The sequence below is a fragment of the Lissotriton vulgaris genome, chromosome 8 (assembly GCF_964263255.1).
Source record: "Lissotriton vulgaris chromosome 8, aLisVul1.2, whole genome shotgun sequence".
Classification (NCBI taxonomy): domain Eukaryota; kingdom Metazoa; phylum Chordata; class Amphibia; order Caudata; family Salamandridae; genus Lissotriton; species Lissotriton vulgaris.
Genome location: NC_141696.1, coordinates 36742594 through 36768502, shown reverse-complemented (window position 1 = coordinate 36768502; position 25909 = coordinate 36742594). Strand labels below are relative to the sequence as shown.

Sequence of the window (25909 nt, the reverse complement as noted above, 5' to 3'; positions counted from 1 at the left end):
GGCCTTGCTGGTGGGCCATATAGACCTAACGAAAAGAGAATAAGTAACATTATATGCTTAGACCTACAATATGAACCTTCTTGGTAGGTTGGGACTGGGTGTGCCCTCTATCTATCTATCTATCTATCTATCTATCTATCTATCTATCTATCTATCTATCTATCTATCTATCTATCTATCTATCTATCTATCTATCTATCTATCTATCTATCTATCTATCTATCTATCTATCTTTATGCTAAGCCACAACCCAGCCACAGCCAGGCACTGGCCTCAAATGTTCCTCAAGAATGCGTCATAAGTGGCCTGCTCCTTGAGCTGGTTCTCGGGAGAGGGAACAGGGTGAAATGTTTTCTTTATGACCCCTGGACTTGCACTGGCTTGTCCACCAAGTATTTCTCTATCTTTCTAGCTGGTGGGTGTGCTCCCTGTCAATGGTGCTACTGGGACAAGTTGGTAGAGTGACCTTTGGAGCCTGAAATAACCTAAGAAGTTCAGTTCACAGTCTGATCCTCTAACCCAGTGGTTCCCAAACCTTTGACTCCTGAGGACCCCCATTAAGTCACCACTGGAAGCCGGGGACCCCCAAGCAATTTGTCGGATTTAAATGTCAAACTTTAAAACAGTAATTCAGAAAAAATCAACACAGATGTACACAAAAAACAAATACTCGAACTACTAATGATTATGGGGCATATTTACAAGCCCCTATCACCATGGGAACATCACTTTTTGAGATGTTCCCGTGGTGATAGGGGCTTTACCTTATTTACAAGGCAACGTTAAGCCATTTAACGTGGCTTAACGGTGCCTTGTAAATAAGACCCCCTTTCGCCCAATGCTTAGCGTGAAATGGGTGGGCAGTGGGTGTTGCGATGGGCGTTTCCCCTGTAAAACCCATTGATTTTGAAGCTGCCCCCTATTTACAAGGGAATCGTGAATGGGAAGCAGCGCCAAAATTAAGAACAGGGAAAACCTGGTCTGAACTTGGCGAAGCAAGGAGAAATGCTTCATTTCTCTTTGTTTTTGCAAAACGCCTTGGATTGTTTATGTTCAGGAAGGTGACCCTTCCTGCACATCTACAACCTTTAAAAAATGACATTTTGTAACTTCCATGTGTGATGCATTAAGAAGCACACATAGAAGTGACAAAATTATATTTCAAGATAGTTTATGTGCAGGAAGGGGGATCTTCCTGTACATAAACAATCTTCCCCTGTTAAGTGTAGCGCCAGCACAGGGGAAACGCAGGGCTGCACCATATTCTTGTAAATATGGTGCAGCCCTGCGTTTCTGAAGTGGCGAAGTGTGCTGTTAAGCCAAGGAGGCTAGTGACACTCTCCGCCACTTCTGCTGTATTTTATATTGAAATAATTTGCAGGAAAATGAAAAAAGTTAATGGGAAGGTTGTTGCTGCATCTCCCTGACTTTTCAATGGTTGGCTTTATTTCGCAGTACAAGGCTCCTGCTCCTGCCAGGGCCAGACTGAAAACCCAAAGCAGCCCTGGCAAATGATTTCAGACCAGTCCCCATAGGGTGCACACCAAGTGCAGGGAGTGAGCCTGACCCCTACAAAGGGGGCTTTGGGAGGCCCTCCCTTAAGACATTTAGGAAACAATGGTGCATTCTACAACACATTTATCATTGTATATAGAATTGTATTATCTTTTAAAGAATAGTAAATGTGACCTGACTATGCACAAGAATACAATAATCTGTCTGGGGGTTCTTCAATGATTCCCCCACTATCACCCTCCAACAGTGCCTCTCATCACTCCATAGCCCCTCTGTCACATGTATTTCATTTTTTATAGCATCTCTCATACCTTTGTAGGATGTCAGAGCACTTTACATCACACACATATAGAGACAATGAATCATATGTGTCAATCAGAGTATAGAAAATGTTACATAAGGCAAAGGGGACTACAAGGTGTAGAATTCACATGTCATTCATACTGGTAGGCATTTTTAAAGAGTGCTGGTCTGGAGAAGCACAAACTCAGGATTCAGAACATCACACAGTGGTTAGCATTGGCTTTAACAATAAAAATGTATTTCAACCCAAATAAATCTTTTTAAAAGCATCAGGATAATGAAAGACTGAGAAAAAACATAAGTCACTAACTTGTACCTTGCGGTTTGCAAGCAGCTGTTTGATGACAGTTTATTGGTCACTGTGCTAGATTACGACTGTCACTTATGAACTGCACTGTAAGAAAAGAATCTCTGTGACAAAAGCAGTAACCCACTGACCTATGCATATAAAGTACTGTTTTTGAAAATGCATGGTACACTTTCTTTGCAGTAGGCATATTAACCCTCTGTGCTACATTAGTTCAGTCAAAGCTGCCACCAGACAAAACTCTCATGTCTCTACAGCAGGGACATTAATCACTGCTCTTATCTTGGCACTTTTATTGTACTTTGAACACTGCTAACTAAACAAGATACTTTGCAGTGCTTTTAAAACTGCTGCCTGCGGACCCCCAGGGAATGTGTCAGGGACCCCTGGGGGTCCGCGGACCACAGTTTGGGAAGCACTGCTCTAACCTGCACCCCATATGTGATAGAACCACTGGGGACAGATGTGTGTGTATGTGTTTTATGGTCTCTATCAGAGTATCTCAAACTCAAGAGAAATCCCTGTGTCTAGTTCGCACTTTGGGGCAGATATACAAGCCCATAGCGACACATTTACGCTGTCGTTGCATCACTTCTGTGATGCAGCGGCGGCGTAAATAATGCGCCATGTTGCACCATATTTACAGCGTGATGCATCTAGGGAGATGCCTCACGTTGTACACCCCTGCGCCACATGAAACCTGTGTCAGGTTTCATGTGGACGTTCTCGCGCAGGGTGGCCGTTCCCTCGCAGGTACGCCTCATAAAAGTGACGCAGTGAAATCTACAAGATTTCACGGAGTCACTTTTACGGCCATGCTGCGTCAAAACCCTGCGCCTGCTTGAAGCCGGCGTAAGGATTGACGCAGCATGTTAGGCATAGGGCAATCCCGGACGTTGCTGGAGCCGCGTCGCGCTTGCGACGCGATTCGAGCAATGTGCCGTATTTCCGCTGGGTGATGCGACACACATCTGCCCATCCATGCGCCACAGCCCGCTGATGGAGCGAGGTGGGAAAACAAAATTTTGTATACCCCTCGTAAAGTCAATGTTCCATAACATATAACGTTTAATAATGAAGTGGTGTGATGAAATAACCAGCAATAGTATAGAATGCACATACATATACATGTGGGAATACTAATTTGCCTGTATGGAGCAATATAACTGACTAATTTGTGTTGTTATTGTGATGTGAACTAATGCAAAGCTTAAAAAATAAACAAACGCGGCATGGATGTGCTTATTACACGTATTCAGAATCTTGTCGGATATGTAAGTATAAATTCCATTTGTGTGGCTTATCCGCTAGGTAATAACTAATGGGGAAACTTTAGTAAAGTGGGAGGTAAACAGAAGGGCTTTAGTTTCATATTTAACATTATTTTGTGTTTGTTTCTTTGATAGTTCCCACTTAGGCCCGTGAGGCCTAGTGAAAACATGGCTGCTCTGGTAAACTGCGAGTTGACGCTGAAATGAGCATGCGCGGTCTCAGCTCGAGAATGAATGTGACTTCTTGTGCCTGGACGAAAGGGAAGTTCAAGGCCAACGTGCCCTGGAAATCATGATGACTGCCAAAAGGATGGACATTTGAGTTTCTGAACATGGGAAAGAATGCCAAAGTTGCTAATGAAGGGTGTGCCTAAGCTAAAGACTTTTGTGAACAATAGGCCTTTCTAAATTTGCTGATTCACTATGAAATTAATACTGTAATGATGAGGTGATGCTCATCCACCCCTAATTTGTCCAATCAGAACCCAAGTTTGCGTTGTTAGATACTTTTTAGATAGATTAAGTTAGTGAAATAGTGTATAAAAACCCCTGATTTTACTTCGAATTATGCTTCTCTTCGAATTCATCATGAGATGCTGCCAGACTGCTGATCGATTCCTGTGATGTAAGACTTTTTGAATAAATGCTTATTTTTCTTTTCAAGAATTGAGGATTAGATGAGGGTGTTAGTTAGGGATGCTAGGAGAGAGTGAATTTTGGAACTATCTGTCCTTTTATTAAACTTTTAAACTGACTTCAAATAAATGTCTATCCTTCTGAGCTTTTAAATAAAATGATCATTTTGAAATAAAAAAAAATCCTTAATAGTTACCTTGAATAAAGAAATAAATAAATGAATAAAATGTCAGACAAGCTAAAAGTTTGCTTTTAATAAAAATTAGATAAATGGAGAATTAAGCTGGTCTTGTATTTTCCCACGCCTTTTTTTCTTACTAGCAGATCCATTGACCCTATGGTGGTGTGTCTGAATAAAATGACAATGTCGATAAGCCATGGTAAATTCATTTAAACTGCAGGTGAAACTATTATAAATATTTAGTTTTGGTTTAGACACTCCGCCAATGTTACAGCAATACTCCTTTGAATTTCACCGATCCATGAAGTAGGGTTTAAGTAATTCGCGTGAACTCGCAGTGTTATGGGCCCCACTGATGAGTAAATTTAAATGTGTGACTGGGTACTTCAGGGAAATTATTTCAGGAGTAGCGCTGTAACAGCGCCACATTGTAAATGCGGCACATCAGTGGTGGCGTACGGGTGGCCAGATGCGTCACAACTCTTCGGGCGCATCCCTGCTGATTAGCAGAGATGCGCCAGAAGTTGTAAATCTGCCTCTTTGTTTGATGCTGCCCTCACCGTCCACACTTGGACCCCGACTAATAGATGAGCCTTGGTACATGACCACTGTGTCTGTTTTTATTTGGGTGGATGTGCTACACTGGCCAGCAGTTCCTGGACCACCTAAACAATGTGGCATATTGGTTTGTTGAGTACTTCTGGTAATACTATGCTGCACAGACCCATACCTGTGGTCACTAGCTCACTCCTCTTCATCAAGATAGGTTGCACCATTCTGGGTCCTAACCTAGGGGGACATTTTAGCTAGTAGACCATAGTTCACACCATGGGACTGGGTAGGACGAATGTCTACCTATGATGATCTGTGGGAGTTTGTAAAATATTTGTTTGATATCAAGTTGTATTTAAGCAATTTCATTTGAAAATCATGAAATACAATTATTTAAATAAGTTAGTTTCCAGGAAATGTGGTGCTTGCATATAGACGAAGAGGTGAACCGTAATACAGCTTTTTAAAGGTGGGGACAACGTCTTATAAATATGTATGTTTTACCCTAAGAAAAAACGACTTTTAGTGATATAATTACCTCTTCTCTCAAGGGCTTTTGTGGCACACACTTTGTTATTGTTTTTTATAGTATTTATCTGTGTTGCATTCTATAAACAGATTTTTCAGTTTTGGGAGGCACAGTAAATGTGTTGTAAGCTAAGACTGAAACAAACCACTATACCAAAATAGTTCAAGGTAGTATTTTTTGCCAAAGGTCTCATACCAACACCGGAAAGCAGTTGAGTGAGGCACTGATGCTAAAACAAGAAATAAAGCTGGGACATTGTAATTGAATGAACAGAACTTTGCTTTCACCTGAGAGGACCCATCACCCCACAGGATGGTGCTTGCGTTGACTGTTATGGCTCTGCTTTCAGGAGCACGAGGGTCAAATTTTCCCACTTTGACAAGATGGAAGATGCCATCTTCAGAAATCTGAACATTAAGGATGTCATACGAAGCAGGCGCGTCTCCATACTCATCGAAGTAGATTTCTTCCCCAGTCCGAGTTTTAAAATGCAAATTTTTTAGATAATGGAGAATCTGGGAAAAGTAGCAAAGTGAAAAACAAAAATAATTTTTATCTGTTAAATGTAGGATTTTTTTTGTGAAGCATTACAAGCCACAAAGTTCACGTTTCACAGAGCTCAAGTAGGGGGGATATTGGATGAGAGGCAGCCTGTCTAGTCAATATCAGAAAATGGCGTAGGTGCTCATGAACATAGACATCGAGTCACCAGGATACCAGGGGAAGGGAAAGCATGCATCAACACCTTCCTAAAGACTTCTTTGAAACTAAAGCAAAGTCACTGATTATAAACTACATAAAGTAGACATGGTTCTTAGAGCCTTGCTTACTTCCTGTTCTGCTGCTAGCGTGGTGTTTTGCAAGGGCAGTGCTATTGGTAACAAAAGGCAACCAAGTGGTAGTAGCTTGTGCCACTGACTACCCATGATTGACATCCATGTTGCTAGAGGTAAAGGGTCTGACTCACAAAGATTTATATTTACACAGGTCTAGATGTAATCCTATTCCTATGTTTAACTATCCACTTTTTTCCTGTTCACTATTTCCTACTAGAGATTTATACCTAACTGTAGACGTAGACGTACAAGGTGATAGAGCCCCCTGCAAAATAATTTGTAAGTGTGAAGTTACTACTGGTACATTTTCACCTCTGGGTGGAGTTCTCCTCCTCTGGGATGCAGAACTCCCTCTGGGAATGTTGATAGAAATTTAATAAAGTTTGGTATTGTTTTAATTTTAATGTGTAAGATAAATGTTAAATATTTAATACTAACATGGAACTAATGAAATAAAATTTTACAGCACAGTAACGCATAAAATTAAATAGAGTATAAAATAAAATATGGCACATATATTAATTATATACACTTTTCTCTCTCTCTCAATATATCTCATTTATGCGGCACTTTAAGTCTGATAGGATATCGTTGTGACATATAATTGGTACTCTCTTACTCCCTTGTATGTGGACAAAGCCAAACCTCTCTGAAGAGCTATAATGATTGAGCGAAGCTGGTCAGAGGTTGATTTTATTCATTCCAGGTTGGTTTGGAAGGTATTTTACCAATCCAAAGCTATAATACTATGCTTGGAGTGGTAAAAGGCTTTTGTAATTTTACAACGTGGCATGAATGGCACTGTTCTAATCCTGTTCTTACAGACATCACTGTAGAAATAGCAAAATACTTTGGGCCTTATGTATGAACACATTTTCTCATTGACACAGAATAGGCAAAACCCTTTGATACATCTGGCCAAAGCTTGTCCCTTTCTACCTAAGCCTGGATGGCACTGTGCTAACTAATCCAATGCCTAAACACTTTTCTAGAAAAACTGACACTTCAGGTGAGCTGATTCAGAGTGTTGCTGGTATTGTATATATTGTATTGTAATGTATATTGTATATATTACCTACTGGCGGTCGCCAGTAGGTCGTTATTATTAGGACGTATTATCCATAGGAAAAACGCAACATTCTATTGCCAATAACTTTGTCGTCGATTGATGAATCTTCTTGAAATTTTCAAAACTTTTGGCCAGCTCAGTTCCGCTCCTTCCCTGGAAGTTTGGGGGTGATTGGTGAAGCGGGGGCCGAGATAAAATGGGGGGTCCCAAAACGTGTTTTCCCCATGCAATTTCCCGTAGGACCTTTAGACACGGCTACAGTCCAAATAGCTGAACGGAATTACACCAAATTTGGCAGAGAGGTTGTCCTCAGTTCCGACTTGTGCCTTTAGCCTATCTGGTGTCAATTTGTTCATTTTAAGTAAATTGCGGTTAAAGTCATTTATATATCTATGGGCGCTGTGGATCGGCGGATTGTGCGAGGATTGGCATCGTAGGATAAGCGCACGGTCCCGATCACGCACTGAAATCTAATTGGCTGTCAAGCGGTTGTAAACATTCGAAACCAGGAACTGTTGGCAGCCATTTTGTGCCTCGGTAGAAGCAAGGGTGAAGAAGTCTGTGAAATATGTTGGCAAAACATGAACAGGGGCAGGGTAGACACACCCTGACCCCCTAGGCCTGCTCAGGGGGTGGCATAGGGACCCGTAGGGCAAACAAAGTAAGATAGTATTTTTTTTTTAAAGTCTCGGGATGCTCGTAGGATCCACACATTTCGCCGGCGAAAAAAAAGAAGCATACATTTTTGATATATATATATATATCAAGCTTATGTGTTTAGATCTTGGGTGGCTCTAAAAAGAGCCCTTGTGTTTATTGAGAGATTTTAGTACCTAAAAGTAAGTACCAATGCAGAGTCTAAAGTTCAAGAGGAAGACTCTGTTCCCTTCATCTATAAAATTTACACCATCTCTCCTATAGATGCCATGCATACTGAAAAGCGGATTATTGTGGTATATTGACCACATTCTATAGTCTCGGAGAAAAGCAGAAACAGATTTATTCACATGTTTCCTGGCTTTCTCAATCGATTGACAAAATTGATTGGACCATTGGACCAGTTCCATTTTTGCCTTTGGCATATGTTAGAATAGACAAAGGCAATTTGGGGGAAAAGTGACATCAATTCTTTAAAGGTGTCCTTCATAAGCATTTCCAGACCTACCCCAGTCAAAGTGCCTTGATCATTGCCACCACAGTGCACTATGATGAGGTCAGGGTGTTGGAGATGTAAAAAGGATTTCACCAATGGCATCAATTGGTGCCACTTTAACCCTCTCTGTCCAATCCATTTAATGTCTACGTTTAGTAAACCTAGGTCTTTGTGAATTCCTTTCTGTTCTGCGCACCTTTGGCTCCAGAAAATATAGCTGTGTCCGACAAACCACACTCTAAGCATGTTGAAGGGAGGTCTGGATGCACTCAGATGGTCTCTGTAAATGAAGTTTGAAAAGTAATATTTTTGTAAAATGGTGGATAATATGCAGTTTAGAAAAAAGAAGAGAAATGATTGGTTGTTTGACAACATTCTACATTGAAAACTAGGGTGCATGTTTCTGTTTTTTAAAAGCCTGATTCTTATTGGTTAACAAAAATTGATAGAAAGGAACATTACATAAGATAAGCTGGTATATTGAGAAGTCAAGCACACTTGCTGTTTTGATTAGTAACATTGTGTGATGAACTTTCGACCTTTGTGCTCAGTTAAGTGTTCCATGAACTGTTTCTATGGTAATAGGCAGAAGGCAGAATGGGGGTAGGGTTAAAATGTATGTCGTTTGGATAGGATTGAAATGTCTAACCAATAGAAATGTGTGTTTGGTTTTGTATTAATGTGGTAATGAATGTGATTTGATATTCAGGTGTATATGTGTTGAAAATGAGAGGGAAACTCTTTCATTCTATGGTTCTGGTGAGAGGTATTGAAAACAGAGATTCTGAATAAGAAAATCTCCTGTATGACTGACATACTTCTTATTCTACAAAACAATTGGAAAGGTTAGTTATTAATTTGTGAGGGAATGTATGTGGTGCATTTTGGTTTTAATCAGAGTAATGTGTTTGTCCTGCTAAAGTGAAGGGAATACTTTTTTTTCTAGAATTTTATTGTGAGTGTGTGTGTGTGCATTTAGAGAGCATTCTGAGATAAGCATTTGTTTATTTTATGTGTTTGCACACAGATAACTATGCTGTTCCTATGTTTTGGTAGAATTATAAACCATTTATTTTTTATTTATTTGCAAAAATGAGTGAAGTTTGTACATTAAAATGGGGCACTCATTCTAGACTACGAAATGTGTTTTGGTAAAATATAAGGGATAGTGTTGCTTGTCTAGAATCACACAGTGTGTCTTCTGTGCATTTAGGAATCACTGAGAGAAGCATTTTGGTATTTCGGGGAATATTATCAAGCAGAATGTTAAAAATTATCGCCGTTTTAGCGGTAGAAAACTGCTGCAAAAGTGGCGATAATGGGCTTAATAATATGGTCTTGTGAATTCCAATAGAAACCCATGTTCTAGTGAGAACATGGGCTTCTATTGGAATTCTTGACGGCATATTATCAAGCCCATTATCGTCGCTTTTGCAGCAGTTTTTGGCGGCTACAACAGCGATAATTTTAAAGTCCTGCTTGATAATATGCCCCTTCACCACTTTATTAATCTAAAACTTAAATCTACCCCAGCATAACCTCCTACACTACCCAAACAGCAGTTTATTTCCTAGAACACTACCCTACCACGACCCCCTAAACTACACAAACACTACTGCACTACCTCAAAGCCTAAAACGCTATCCCTAGCATGATCTCCTATGGTACATAAACACCACTACACTATGCTAGAACACTACCCCAGTAAGTATCACAGCAGGATCCCTTACACTCCCCAAACACTACTATAGTATCTTACTACTGTATTTATAAGGAATATCGGGGCATATTATCAAGAAACGGCGTTAACATCATTGCTGCTTTAGCAGCAGACAACTGCTGCTAAAGCGGCGATAATGGGCTTGATAATACGCCCTTGTGAATTCCCATAGAAGCCCATGTTCTGGTGTGAACATGGGCTTCTATGAGAATTCTCTGCCGCGTATTATCAAGCCCATTATTGCCGCTTTAGCTGCATTTTTCTGCCGCTAGAGCGGCAATAATGTTAATGCCGTGCTTGATAATATGCCCCATTGTTATTTGTCTCGAATCACACAGTGAGTCTGTGCATTTAGGATTCACTCTTAATGAAGTATTTTGGTAGTTCATGTGTTTCCTGACCAGGGCCGGACTGGGAATCACCACTGTCCCTATCATAGTGCTCGGCCGCTCCCCCCCCCCCCCCCCCCCACCCCCCCGGGGTTGTGGGTGCTGCTCAAGTCTTTGACTGGCTTGTTTTTCGGACGGTTTTGTTATAGGGTCGATTTTGAAGCTATGCTGCAAAAACGGCCCTGTAACAAAAACGGCACTCAGGGGCCCAAAACCTGACCCCACCCGTGTGGCGCACCGGCGGATTGTCCAGTGCCCGCTATGGCCAGTCCGGCCCTGTTCCTGACATGTAATTGGCTAAAAACATATTTTTTTATCACATTTTGGTAGAATTAGAAAATAGTCATTGGTTTTGTGTTTCCAAAATGAGTTTAGTATTAATAGTAAAATGCAGTTCTGAAATGTATGGAATGCATGGTTGATGTTTTTGCAGACAAATAAGTACATGTAGTCTTGCAGTGACACTACCCCCAGTATTATTTCCTACACTACCCAAACGCCACTGCACTACTGTAAACTCTTAATCTACCTCCGGCATGACTACTTACACTACCAATTACCCTAAACCTTAAATCCACCCTAGCAGAACCTCCTACACTACCCAAACACCAGTTTATTTTCTAGAACTCTACCCTACCACAATCCCCTGCACTACACAAACAGTACTGCACTAACTTAAAGCATAAAACGCTCCCCCTAGCATGATCTCCTATGGTACATAAACACCACTGTACTATGCTAGAACACTACCCCAGTATAACTACCTCTACTACTTAATCACCATTTCACTACTCTAAAGCTTAAATCTATCACAGCAGGACCCCTTACACTACCCAAACACCACTATACTATCCTACTACTGTATTTATAAGAAATATTGTTATTTGTCTAGAATCACACAGTGAGTCTGTGCATTTAGGAATTACTGTAAGAGAAGCATTTTAATACTTCATGTCTTTCCCGACATGTAAATTGTTAAAAACGTATTGTGTTCTCACATTTTGGTAGAATTAGAAAATAGTCGTTGGTTATGTGTTTCCAAAATGAGTTTAGTATTAATAGTAAAATGCAGTTCTGAAATATATAGAATGAATGCTTGATGTTTTTATAGAGAAATAAGTACATGTAGTCTTGCAGCGATACTTCCACTAGTATGATTTCCTACACTACCTAAACACTACTTCACTAATGTAAACCCTTAGTCTACCGCCAGAATAAATACCTACACTACCTATTCACCACTTTACTACTTTTAACCTAAAATCTATCCTAGCGCAACCTTGTACACTACCCAAACACCATTTTACTACCATACCACGACCCCTTACATTACACTACACGAACACCACTGCACTACCTTAAAGCCTGAAACGCTATCCCTACCATGACCCTGTACACTACATAAACACCACTGCACTACCCTAAAACACTACCCCAGCACGACCTCCTACACTACCCATTTACCAATGCACTACCCTAAACTGTAAAACACTATAACAGCTCGACCCACTACAATACCCAAACATCATTGCACTACCCTAAACCTTAAATGGACACTAGCATGTCCCCTTACAGTACCGAAACAGTACTGCACTACCCTAAAACACTCCCGCAGCACGACCCTCTGTAATACAGAAAGACAAGTGCAGTACTCTAAGCTGTAAATCTACCCCTAGTATGACCCCCTACACTGTATAAACACCGTTGTACTACCCTAAACAATAAAACACTTAAGTAGCACGACTTTGGACACTACTGAAATACCATTGCACTACCCTAAACATTAAATCTATCTCACCAACACCTCCTACACTACCCAATCACGACTGCACTTTCGTAGAACACTACTCCAGCATGACCCCGTACACTACCGAAACACTACTGTACTAACGTAAAACACTACTGCAGTACGAGTCCATATACCACACAAACACCACTACAGAACCATATTCTCTAAAACCCTATCCCTATTATGACCCCATTCACTACATAAACATCACTGCACTACCCTAGAACAGTACCTCAGCACAACCTCCTACAGTAGTCAAACACCATTGCACTACCCAGCATGACCACCTACAGTATACAAACACCACTGTACTATCTTAAATCCTAAAACACTATCCCTAGCATGACCCTGTGCACTATATAAATACCACTGCACTATCCTATAACACTGTAGCAGCAGGACCCCCTACACTACACAAAGACCACTGCACTACCCTAAACACTAAATCTACCTCAATACAACCCCCTTCGCTATCCAAACACTATTGCACTACTCTAAACATTAAATCAATCTTAGCATGACCTCCTACACTACCCAATCACGACTGCAGTATCTTAGAACACTACCCCAGCAGGACTCCCCTACACTATACAAAGACCACTGGACTACTCTAAACCCTAAATCTACCCCCAGTACGACCACCTATATTACCCAATCACCAGGGCAGTACTCTAAACTCTAATACATTACTCCAGCACGACCCCCTACACTAGTCAAACACCATTACACTACCCTAAAACTTAAATCTAACCCAGCTCAACCTCCTACACTACCCAATAACACTACACTACCCAAGAACACTACCCCAGCACGAGTCCCTACAGTAGACAAATAACGCTGCACTAATCTAAATTCTAAATCTGTACTGTTGCAAAACCATAGTGACTGTTTATGTACCATGTAGTAATCAATTTACTAAAGTAAAAGTGAATCAATTATGAATTCACTAAGTGTCTTTCCTTATAGTATTGTGATCATTTAGAAAATATGCATGTACTCAGTCAGTGCTTCAGGTGTTAGTGTTATGGAGTGCTTCAAACTGGTATGCACTAAGGCCATATGTATCATCATCACCATTTGCGATTTCTAAATAGCGATTTTTAAGGAATCACTATTTAGAAATCGCAAAATGGTATGTATGTAGAAAATCGCTATTTTTTAGCGATTTCCAATTATTCCTTATTTGCGAATTCGCAATTTGCGAATTCGCAAATAAGAAATAATTTCCCATTCATTTCTATGGGCCAGGAGGCCCATAGACATGACTGTGAAATAATTCTCAATTTGCGAATTCGCAATTTGCTAATCGCAATTTGAGAATTATTTCAAGGGTGCAGGGGTGTCTCAAGGACACCCTGCTGCACCCCTGAAAATTACATGTGTGTGCCAATGGGCATGTCTGTGCGTCATATGACACCCTCACAAATGCACAATTGTGCCTATTTACAAGAAATCGCAAATTACCACCAACTACAAGTTGGTGGTAATTTGCGATTTCTAAACCTGAATTTGCAATTTTGAAATGCTTCATACATAGCATTTAAGGAATCGCAAAATTGCGATTCCTTAAATGCTTAAGCAAAATAAGGAATCGCATTTTTTTGCAATTCCTTATTTTGCTAATTTTTAATACATTTCAAAGTCGGTAAATAGGCCGTTTGCGAATCGCAAAAGGCTTGATACATATGGCCCTATGTATGTAGTGCTCTTACAAACTTCAAGTTGTGGTTCAGGAATACAATTTTTTAGTTAGAATTTATATGAAATGTGTTTGTATAGTAATAAAAATATATAATTTTTTTAAGTTTTTAATTAACATATCAGGGACCGTCCGAGACTATGTGGGGAACACAGTCACGGACTTGGGCAAGGACTGGGAACTTGGTAGAAAACGTACACAGAAAGGAGAAGTATAGCGCTGCCCAGGATCATACAGGGAGTCATAGGAAAAAAATGGATCCAAAGGGAAAGCCTGTACAAGTGAACAAGATGGGTAAGACTCAGAAAGGAAGGGCACTCACAAGGCAATTTAGAATTCAGACTAACTACACCCAGGAAGGACGTGCAAGACATAAATATATATAATACAACATTAACAATAGAGGGGGTGTGGGGTAAAGAACTCAGGAGCTCCACACGGTAAGACTGAAGCTCAGTAAGTTTCTTACCCACAATTGCTGTTACAGATACTGACTGCAAATACCCACATGTAGGATATGGATGCAAAGGCAGGGTCTGTGGAGCTTATACCTATTGCGATGTTATAAATGTAGCTCAAAGACAATACTCACAGTGAACAAGAAACACCACCTAGGTAGTCAGCTGTGCCCACGGATCCTGGCGATCAAACAGGAACATGCAAGGCAGTAACAGCAAGGGGGTTGAACTAAACACAAGCACAATAGACAAGGAGCTAGCAAGGAGGAGTGCTTAACAGGAAAGGAAGGAAATTACAGGGCACACCTGGCAGAACGTAGGTAACAAACATACAAGGCAACAGAAGCAAGACAGCAGAATAGAAAGACAGCAAACTAGAACTGGAACCAAGGAAATGGGAAGAAAGGCAGGGACTGGAAAGGGATGTACAGAAGGAGAGGCTACTTGGGTATACTAGAATAGTGCAGGTTAAGGAATTAAGAAAACAAAGAAGCATAGAAGGCAGTATTGGAGCAGGAACAAGAGGTGCGCTAAGGCTCAGGAGTCAAGGCAGCACTGCAGACAGTGCTGGTTCAGGAACAGGGAATTACCAAAGCTTCAGGAGTCAAGGTAGCACTTCAGGCAGTGCTAGTTCAGGAAACAGGGAAATTACTTTAGCTCAGGAGACAAGGTCGCACTACAGGCAGTGCTAGTTCAAGAAACAGGACATAGCTACAGCTCAGGAGTCAAGGAGTCAAGAGAGCACTGCAAGCAATGCAAATCAAGAACAAGAAATAGCTGAAGCCCAGGAACAGGAACAAAGAATAACTATAGCTGAGGAACTCAGGAAACAAGAGCACTGCAGGCAGTGCTAATTCAGGTACAAGGATTAGCTATAGCTCAGGAACTCAGGAAACAAGGTAGCACTGCAGACAGTGCTAATTCAGGAGAAGGGAAACTGCTGCAGTTCAGGAACAAGGAATACTAAGGCTCAGGGGTCAAGGTAGCACTGCAGGCAGTGCTAATTCAGGAGAAGGGAAAGTGCTGCAGTTCAGGAACAAGGAATACTAAGGCTCAGGGGTCAAGGTAGCACTGCAGGCAGTGCTAATTCAGGAACAAGGAAAACAGCAGCAGGTCAGGAACAAGGCATAACTAAAGCTCAGGAAACAAGTATAGCAAAAGCTTAGGGAGCACTGGAAACAAGGATCGGTCTCACCGGTAAACAGCTACAATGACCAACCTTGGCCTGAAGGGAGCTGGGGCTTAAAAAAGCTCACAGTAATTACATGTGATAGAGCGAGCTGCAGAAAAATATTTTATTCTGGCTTGTGAATACAATTCCCCATAACATTAACTGATTAATTAATGCACTGTTGCATGATTTATTTTATTAATCCAACCTAGATTAAGTTTGCACCACACATGAACACGCGGGAAACTAATTATATGTGCTTTTGTTGCATTTGCAAGTCTGTTTTTGTAACACATTATTAATATTGTCTTGTTTATTATGTCTGTCCTATTGTCTTTGTCACCATTAACATGCAGCTGATCATTCATGGCATGTGCTTATTTTTATGTGCTTACATGTAAGTCTTGTCTTTTGTTGTGTTTGTCTGTCTGTGTATCATTTAATCATCTTTTTACTTTTTCAGAAACATAAAGCTGGACTACATGAAGAATGGTAGTTATTATATGTGTTGCTTTATTTGTTTGCTTCTGCTAGTTGTCATTTATTAATGGGTTAATTACTAGCAGGGAAAGGGTGGGTAACAGAAGGGTTTGTTTTACCTGAATTAATTATTCTTTTGTGTTTGTTTAAATAATAGTTTTCTGAAAAAGTGACGCAAGCTGAAAGTGGCGCAGTGATGCAATCAGAAGCAGCGCAGAAAAGGCCTGCTGATGCTAAGCCACAGGAGAAAGTTTATTCTGAAGTGGAAGAAAAGCCTTTTATTATGAAATCTTTGAAAAAGGAACTGCTAAAGTCAACTCTGTGGAGTGGGTTTGGATGTGCCACGAAAGCTCAGAACGGTCAGCCTCAAGGCTGAAAGGAAGAGACGTGACAAGATTTTGTATTGCTTGAACATTTTTGCTACAAATTGTAGCGGACTAAGGAACTGTTGCCAGGATTCTGTGCATGAACAATGGCTCGGTGTAAAGCCTGGTCTTGTGGTGGAAGATGTCACAGTTTACTGTGGCGTGAGGTGATTCAGCCAATGGAGAGCCAGAATTCAGCTGTTGGAATGTGAAAAATAGTTAGCTCAGCTTATTTTTGAGTATAAGAATAGGCGTTAGCTGCAAACTTTTGGCTTACGCTCTTGATTCTAGAAGGACGTGTTCTGCTGTCCGATGATTACACGTAAGAAATGTAACTTTTAAGACTTTGTTTTCAGGTGATGAGGGTAGCGACAGAGAGATAGTTAGGTTTTGGAAATGCTCTTCCTTTTCAGTTATTTCTGCTAATGAATAATATTATCCAAAAATAAGCTCTCTTTATAAAATGCTGAATAAAACTTATATGACTTTTTCTAATGCTTGCTTAATAAAGTTCCAAACCTAAGTTTTCTTCAATATGTTTTAATAAACTTTTTAAAATGACAAGCTGGTCTTGTTTATTGTAGATAGTTTATTGCATAAAGTCATAAATAACATATGATCCATTCACCTCACTCACTATGCTTATGGGCCTGGTATTGATTGGTAAGTGTGATAGTGGATTGTGTCATCATTTATAAAGAATTTTAGTTTTTAGGTTCCATCAATTTGGTAGCATCAGACGGTTTATATGTTGTTTTTGACATGCATGTTACATATATGTTGGTATAGACATAGGATTGATGTTTAACAATTGTTAAGTTTTTGATTTTGTCAGGTTGTTATATGTAGTCTTATGGAATTTTTCCAGCAGTGTGAAAGATTCCTGGTTAATTGCCGGCAAGAGTAGTGTAGCTAGAAGAGTTACACAGTGCATTTGTCTGTTTCAGAATTGTGGTATAGCATATATCACGTGTTGTGGGCGTACAACACAAGTTTAGGGACCTTAGATTGTTTGGTTAAATGAATAGTGAGGATTGTCTATGAAATTGTAGCATTAGGCAGAGGGACCTGGTGAGCCTGTTTTAAAACTTTCTGTGAAAAGAGTAGTAGATATATCCAAGCTTGTGTGAAGGGTAAGGGTTGTTTTCTCTTCCAAGGTTAGAGTCCTAGGAAGAAAAATAAGCGTTGATTTCTCTTCCAAGGTTAGAGTCCTGAGGAAGGAAGGAAATAAGCGTCGTCTATTCTTATCAACGCTTGACGTTTTCTGTGGTTGGTTCAAGTCCTGCCAAGAATTTGTGTGTATGATCAGGGTTTTCTGTGAAGGTGCGTGAATGATTTGTAATGTCAACTGGGTTGAGTTTGAACTTGCTGGATCTAGGTGTCCGCTTTTAAATGAGACTCTTTTGATTATTACCTGTTAGAAGGGTAGGGTAAGAATTGCCTTACTAGTGAATGAGACTATTCTGTGAGAATAGCGTCGTCTATTCCACTCTGAGAATACTTGTATGAATGTGTAAAACTATCTCTTTGTTAGAGAAGCAGACAAATGGTTTGTTTCCATGTTGTTGTTAATTGCGTTTTAAAAAGATAATAGGAAAGCGTTTTTGAGCCTTCATGGTGAAGAATGCGCTATTTTAAAATATTGTAAAGCGCTTTGAATGCCTTTAGGTAAAGTCTGTGCTGTTTAAAAACATTAAAATGTGTTTTGCGCTATTTAAATGCATTTAAAAGCATTGCGCGTTATGTAAAATTCATTTAAAAGTGCCCCGATCGAAAATTGTGAAGGAGGGGCTATTTTAGGAGCGAGAAAGTGTGGGGAGAGACTGAAACTGCAGCAGCCGTGTACGTCATAGCCCTGCCGCGCTCTAATAGGTTAAGGCGCCTGAGGCATCTCAGCAAAGCAGCGATGTGATTTGCTAAGCGCGTTTCATTGATTTAGAATAGTCACGCAATGATTGGTTGATGCGCGTTACCATAGTTATTCAAGTTGTTTACAAAATTAAATGTCCCCGCTTTGGTCTTCTTTCTCATTAGCTACAGCTGCGAGTATTACAGCTGATGTGGTAGCGGCTGGTGAGCGTTGTGTTGCTTGAAGCGGGAGAGACTATAGCAGCAGCAGCGGTGATTACAGGAACGATATGCTGATTGGCTGAAGCGTTGTGGTGCTGTGATTAGCTTGAGCACGTTGTTGGTATTCTGTGAGTGTCCCCAGGTATATGAGCGGTGGATTAGATCAACTGTTTCGGTTTCCGTGTCCTATGCGAGTGCGGAGCATTTTGTGAAGGAGGGAGGGGGGCTGCTAGGAGCGAGAGCGAGTAGGAGAGGCTGCAGCGGCTGTCTACAGCCGCCGCGCTGCAATTGGTGGAGACGCCGTCGCGTCATAGCAGGGCCGCGCCCTGATTGGGTAAAGTATCGCAGCGTCAGAACAGAGCTGCGCTGAGATTGGTTAGCGGCGTTTTCTGTGTTTGGGGTGGTTGCGCTTTTCGCTGGTCATCTAGTTTGCATTTCCTAAAAGGAGAGACTGTTTACAGCATGAGAGAAGAAGCGCTCTAATTGCTGAGGCGCCCGGAGTGTCAGAGCAGATATGAGCATCGGAGCTGCTGTGCTGTGATTGGCCGATGCACCGGCGCGTCATACACGGAGAGCCGCGCTCTGATTGGGCGAGGCTCCGTGTCACTTGTCAGAGCTTCGTGTTAATGTTGGGCACTGGCTATAGTGATGGGCGCTGGCTCTGAAACGAAGGTGAAATCGCGCTGCACTTCTTGAATTATATTTCATTAGGAGGCTTGATTGAGGGAGGTTTGTTTGTTGTTGCTCAAGAAGAGCTGTGTCCTGATTGGCTGGACCGCCGTGCTGTGATAGGCCAAAATTTGGGGAGAGGATGTAGCCTTGCGGCTAGAGCGGTCGACCTCTAAACTGGGGGACCGGGTTCGAGTTTCGGCAACGGCGCTCAACATCCTGTGATTCTGGGCAAATCGCTTAATCTCCCTGTGCCTAACAAAATGAATGTGTCCTCATGTAACGTAACTGGTGCTATGTAAAGCGCTCTGATACCCAATGCCGGGTCAAGTTCGCGCTATATAAAACAAAAACTATGTAAAATGAAAAAAAAAATTATTATAATGGTTGCTCTGATTGGCTGAGGCATTTATTGCATTGCCATTGGCTAAATGAGCGTTGTTTACTATTAGTGACAAATGCGATGTGGTAGCCACCGCCGAGTGTTGCACTTTGTGTTTAAGCTGATACATGTTAAAAGCTGATGTGCTCCTCAAATAAAGTGTTGTGAGCTCGTTAGGTGCGCGAAAGAGAGACTGCAGTGGCAGTATAGATTACTGTAGCGGTGATGTGATTGGCTAGTGCGTCATAGCTGACGTTTTGTGATTGCCTGTAGCGCTGTGGCAGCCGCGCTGATTGGTTCAGGCATTTGTTGGGCTAATTGGCTAATGCATATTAAGAAGCAGGCATTTGTTTATGTCAGCTCGTTTATGCCTGGTAGCTGCATTTGCTGATGTTTTCACAAGTGGAGGGGATTGGGCTAAAGGACCAGTCCTTTCATAGTTTCCATCAGTGTGGGAACAGGGCAGTGTTTGGTTCAATTAGTCAGGTGTTATCAGATGCCCTGTCAGTGAAGCTCATGTGCTCAACAAAGCTTATCTGAAATATGTCATTGCGTTGTGTAGAAAAGGAACAAGCGTGGTGTTACATTAATTAATTGAAATAAAGGCTGTCAAGCGTTTAAACATTAAACATTTTATTTAAATTAAAAGCAAGCACATTTAGGCTTATTTTTTTACAGGTATATGTTGCAGAAGGTGTGTAAGTGAAAAATAAGTACATTTAATACACATGTGAATATATGTTGGTTTTTATTCTTGTAAATAAATAAATATTTTGCGTCGTTATTGTTTTTGCAAATTTATGTTTTCCTTTCCAGGTTTATTAAAAATAAAGATACAGGTAAATTAGGAGTTATATTAAATTGATCAGGTTATAAAGTTATACTTCACCTGATCTTGTTAAATTAATTAATTAATTGATCAGTAAACGCTATTAGGCCAATTAAGTGAACATAATTACTTATTGTGATTATTGAAATTAATTATTAATAAAGGTAAGTATTTTAAATTATGGATAGTCATTATTTGAAGAAGAAAACATTTTTCTGCTATCAGAAAATGGCAAATATATTCAATCAGGTTAAAAAGGTTGTTGCTACATGTGAGAGCAAATTAATGAATAAACAGGTGAGTAATGAAGTAATTAGTAGGCATAATAAAAATACAGGTGCTACCCCAAAAGAAAAATCCAATTCCTGAATTAGCAAATGTAAATAATGAACCTGACAGAGAAGAATTTATTGATCAGTGTAAAAATGATTTTGTAAATACAGATCAGGACAGAAATTCAGGCAAACCCCCAGAGCAGATTAATGTGTCGCCAAGAGTCCCAGTTCAAACTAATGGAGTACCGGTCCAGACCTTTTCTCAAGGTGTCACAACAGGTAGGTATCATGAGATCCCTAGTACTTCTGAAATTATTATTCCTGATCATGTAAGTTTTACAAATGATTTAATTGAGCAGTTAAAGTCAGACATGGAAGCAGTGACAGTTCCTGTGACAATTGAACCTGTTCCCCAAGTACTTAGAAAATATGAAACTAGTCCCACAGCTTTAACGGTCACATTGAATTGTGAAATTCAAAAGTTTGCTGAAAAACTTTATTCTAATGTACCGGAAAATGAGTTAGTAATGATTCAAACTCAGCAAGAGAGAGTGATGACTTTAGTTTCACCTAGTGAAAACACTGATGTTGACCTGACACAGCCTGGTGAGTATAAATTACTGGATAATACAATCAGTACAGACAGATTAAAAAGATTACAGGATAATGAGGACATGGAAGGCTTGAACAATACAGGTAGGTTTGCCTCTGCCCATATAAAAGATTTAATTTGGGCTTTGAGAAAAAGGGGTAGTCTGAATAAATGGAAAACAAAATGGACGAAGAAAAAAGAGAAGGAAAAAGTGACTTTAGCTTTTGTAGGAGAGTGTAAAAATCCACAGATGCAGAATGAGATAAATAAGCAGCAACAGTTACTGAATGAACAGGTACAAATTCAGCGACAGGTGGTGATTCAGCAGAATGAGATACCTTCGCCGCTATTTCTAAATTATGTTAATGAGCAGAAATACAATACAGATACAGGATTCAGTGGAGTTCAGGAAGACAGACGTGATCTAGTTAAAATTACAAACAAGCAGGGAAACTCATTTCCTAATGTTACACAGTGCAAGATGAAGTCAGAAACAAATGAAGGAGTTAATCCTGTTATTGAAAAATTAATTAAACAGGGTGTCCTAAAAGAGATTGAGAACAGTCTTTGTAATTCACCAGATATGGGAATTAGAAAGCCAGATGAAATGTACAGAATAATACAGGACCTGAGAAAGGTTAATGAGATAGTTATCTCTTGTCCTATTGTGCCCAAACCAGTAGAGATCCTTTGTCAGATACCACATGATACTGAGTGGTATTGGGTTCCAATGCACCCAGAGAGTCAAATAATTTTTGCTTTCAGGTTCCAAGAGAGAATTCCCAAACAGGTAACTATTATGATTCAGACAATGGAATACGGTAAGACGCAAAAACAGGTAAGAATGCTCCTAGGCATGGTTGGTTACTGTTGCCAATGGATTAGTGCTTTCTCAGTATTTGCAAAACCATTGCAGAGTCTGACAAAAGCAGATATAAAAGACCCAATTGTCCTGACAGAAATAAAGCTCGAAGCCTTTGAGCAATTTAAAAAGAGTTTGTGTGAAGCTCCTGTTCAGGGCATGCCAGAATTCAATAAAGAACCTGAGCTTCTAGACCAAATAGCAGAGATAAAATGTGCTGGAGAGAAAAATGATCATGTCTCAAAAGGTAATGAGCACACAGGTACCATTGTTAAATTTAGTGCTCAGGAGTGGGTTGCAATCAAAGGGGAAAAATTCAATGAACATGTTTCAAGCATCCTCATACTAATCTTTGCAATTCAGACATGGCAAGAGTTAAAACAATTACAAGATGAGGCACATGTTGAGGAGAAAAACACATGGCTCAAAGAAGGTTGCAGACAGCGAGAAGAAGATGAAAGGGTTTACAAAGATGGCGGACCTGTTATGTCCAATTGCATGATTGCTGACATGGCACAGATGTACCATGGTCCAAGTCATTTAGCAAGAGACACAATGATTCAACTGTTCAGGGAAATATGTCTGACATGTCAGAAAAACACATGCCAAGAAAACAATCCAGATCAAAAGACATTTGAGAATTTGGGAACCATAGGCCGGGAGGGTGGTTCATTTGCAAAAATTCAAATAGATTTCTTTGAAATGCCCCAACAAAACAAACTGAGATACGTCCTAGTCATCATTTGTTTACTTTCAAAGTGGTTAGAAGCTTTTCCAAAAAGAAAAAATGATACAGTTTCTGTATTCCATCAGTTGGGAACAGATGTGGAAAATGAGCAGGCTCATGATCTATTGCCAAGAGATTTGGTCAGAACAAAGGTTCATCGGAGGGGAAACTGTCTAGTACCCAGGTGGCAGAAAGCAAGTCAGGTGATAACAGATACTGGATGGATGCATATCAGTAATACCCTTTGTGTACCTGAACCTGATAACACTGATGAAGACAGTGAAGATACTACAACTGATTCAGACTCTGAAAAAGAAATTCCTGAAGAAAATCCAGATCTTGAAGATCGACAAAGTGGTCGACATCTGGATGATAATGTCAAAAATCCAGATATTGAAGATCGACAAGGTGGTCGACATCTGGATGATGATGTCAATGTGAATGAAACATTGAATGAAGAAGATCTAGAGATTGTGATTCTAGATTCAGAAAATGAAGAAAATCTGCTAGAAAAAGAATGTCAAGCAGAAAGAGAAGATTCAGAAGCAGAAAATTCTGAGCAAGAAGAAAATAAAGTCCAGGAGAGTATTGAAAAGCAGAAGAGTAGCTCTGTGTGCGGGAACAAGAATCCTGAAACTGGGAAGCTAATGGTGATCCCTGAAGAAGAGGAAGAATTACCAAGTACCAGCTGTAAGGATGATGTTTCTAATGGAGTGAAACTGCTGAGTAAAGAAGTTCCTTGGTACAGATTTAAAGTCTCAGAAAATGTTACAGATGGGAGTGAAGAGTCTGAGATAAGAAAATTCGGAAAAAGGGCTTGGAAAGCTGAATGTAAATAAAGCAAGCCTAAGAAGAAACTCTTGAGAAAAGGTGATGTCTGGCCTAAAGATTTAAAATTCAAATATGAAGTGTCAAGTCAGAAGAGTGATTCAGACAAAAAAGAGCAAGCTGAAGAGAAGATTGAAATGATTGCCAGGAAAAGCAAAAGACCATTGAGACCAAATGTAAAATACAAGTCTTCAGAATGGGCCTACATAACTATCCCTCCAATAGTTAAGGAGCGCAGTAGCAGTGAGGTGGTCTTGAAAGAAAATGGTGACAATGACTAAATTTAGTTTTCTTTTAGTTAAGGTTTATTTTTGGCATAAGGCTGAAGAAATTGTGTTAGTTTTCTTTAAGTTGAGATTTATTTTTGGCATAAGGCTGAAGAAATTTTGTTAGGGTGACACAAGGTCGAAGAAATTGTGTTAGCTGGAAACACTTTTATGTAAGACGCAAGGTCGAAGAAAACATGTTTAGAATTTGAAAAAAAAAAAAAAAAAAGAGGGGGTATATACTATGTACTAATTTTTCAAATATTTTCAAAATTTACTTTTTGTTTTTTGCTTTGTTTTATAATACTCAGATTGATATTTGTTTTGTTGGTGCAATTCAAAATGTAGTTATGTAATTTTAAAACTCAGTTTATTTTTATAAATTCATTGGGGGTTGGGGATTCAAAGGTGAAAGGATCCAACTTAGCTGAATAAAGAAAGGGTAAATGATACAGAATTAGTAAGATGTAAGACTCAATATTAATTATGAGATAGATGAAATTAGAGCTTAAATACTAATCCAGAGTAAGCCTGAAACATGTTCAATAGATAAAAATTTTAATTAAAATTTTTGGGTGTTGTTTGGTGATTTTGAAATCACCAGATGAGGGAGTTGATAGAGCGAGCTGCAGAAAAATATTTTATTCTGGCTTGTGAATACAATTCCCCATAACATTAACTGATTAATTAATGCACTGTTGCATGATTTATTTTATTAATCCAACCTAGATTAAGTTTGCACCACACATGAACACGCGGGAAACTAATTATATGTGCTTTTGTTGCATTTGCAAGTCTGTTTTTGTAACACATTATTAATATTGTCTTGTTTATTATGTCTGTCCTATTGTCTTTGTCACCATTAACATGCAGCTGATCATTCATGGCATGTGCTTATTTTTATGTGCTTACATGTAAGTCTTGTCTTATGTTGTGTTTGTCTGTCTGTGTATCATTTAATCATCTTTTTACTTTTTCAGAAACATAAAGCTGGACTACATGAAGAATGGTAGTTATTATATGTGTTGCTTTATTTGTTTGCTTCTGCTAGTTGTCATTTATTAATGGGTTAATTACTAGCAGGGAAAGGGTGGGTAACAGAAGGGTTTGTTTTACCTGAATTAATTATTCTTTTGTGTTTGTTTAAATAATAGTTTTCTGAAAAAGTGACGCAAGCTGAAAGTGGCGCAGTGATGCAATCAGAAGCAGCGCAGAAAAGGCCTGCTGATGCTAAGCCACAGGAGAAAGTTTATTCTGAAGTGGAAGAAAAGCCTTTTACTATGAAATCTTTGAAAAAGGAACTGCTAAAGTCAACTCTGTGGAGTGGGTTTGGATGTGCCACGAAAGCTCAGAACGGTCAGCCTCAAGGCTGAAAGGAAGAGACGTGACAAGATTTTGTATTGCTTGAACATTTTTGCTACAAATTGTAGCGGACTAAGGAACTGTTGCAGGATTCTGTGCATGAACAATGGCTCGGTGTAAAGCCTGGTCTCGTGGTGGAAGATGTCACAGTTTACTGTGGCGTGAGGTGATTCAGCCAATGGAGAGCCAGAATTCAGCTGTTGGAATGTGAAAAATAGTTAGCTCAGCTTATTTTAGAGTATAAGAATAGGCGTTAGCTGCAAACTTTTGGCTTACGCTCTTGATTCCAGAAGGACGTGTTCTGCTGTCCGATGATTACACGTAAGAAATGTAACTTTTAAGACTTTGTTTTCAGGCGATGAGGGTAGCGACAGAGAGATAGTTAGGTTTTGGACATGCTCTTCCTTTTCAGTTATTTCTGCTAATGAATAATATTATCTAAAAATAAGCTCTCTTTATAAAATGCTGAATAAAACTTATATGACTTTTTCTAATGCTTGCTTAATAAAGTTCCAAACCTACGTTTTCTTAAATATGTTTTAATAAACTTTTTAAAATGACAAGCTGGTCTTGTTTATTGTAGATAGTTTATTGCATAAAGTCATAAATAACATATGATCCATT

The 25909-nt window shown here is 39.8% G+C and overlaps 1 protein-coding gene across 1 annotated transcript in view; it reads right to left on the bottom strand.

Moving 5' to 3' along the window:
- Nucleotides 1-25909, bottom strand: part of LOC147693333 (vomeronasal type-2 receptor 26-like) — a 169114-nt gene that overhangs the window by 38674 nt on the left and 104531 nt on the right. The window contains exon 3 of the mRNA XM_086935938.1: nucleotides 5582-5809. Coding sequence (XP_086792064.1) covers nucleotides 5582-5809 — 228 coding nt within the window. The remainder of the gene's footprint in view (nucleotides 1-5581; nucleotides 5810-25909) is intronic.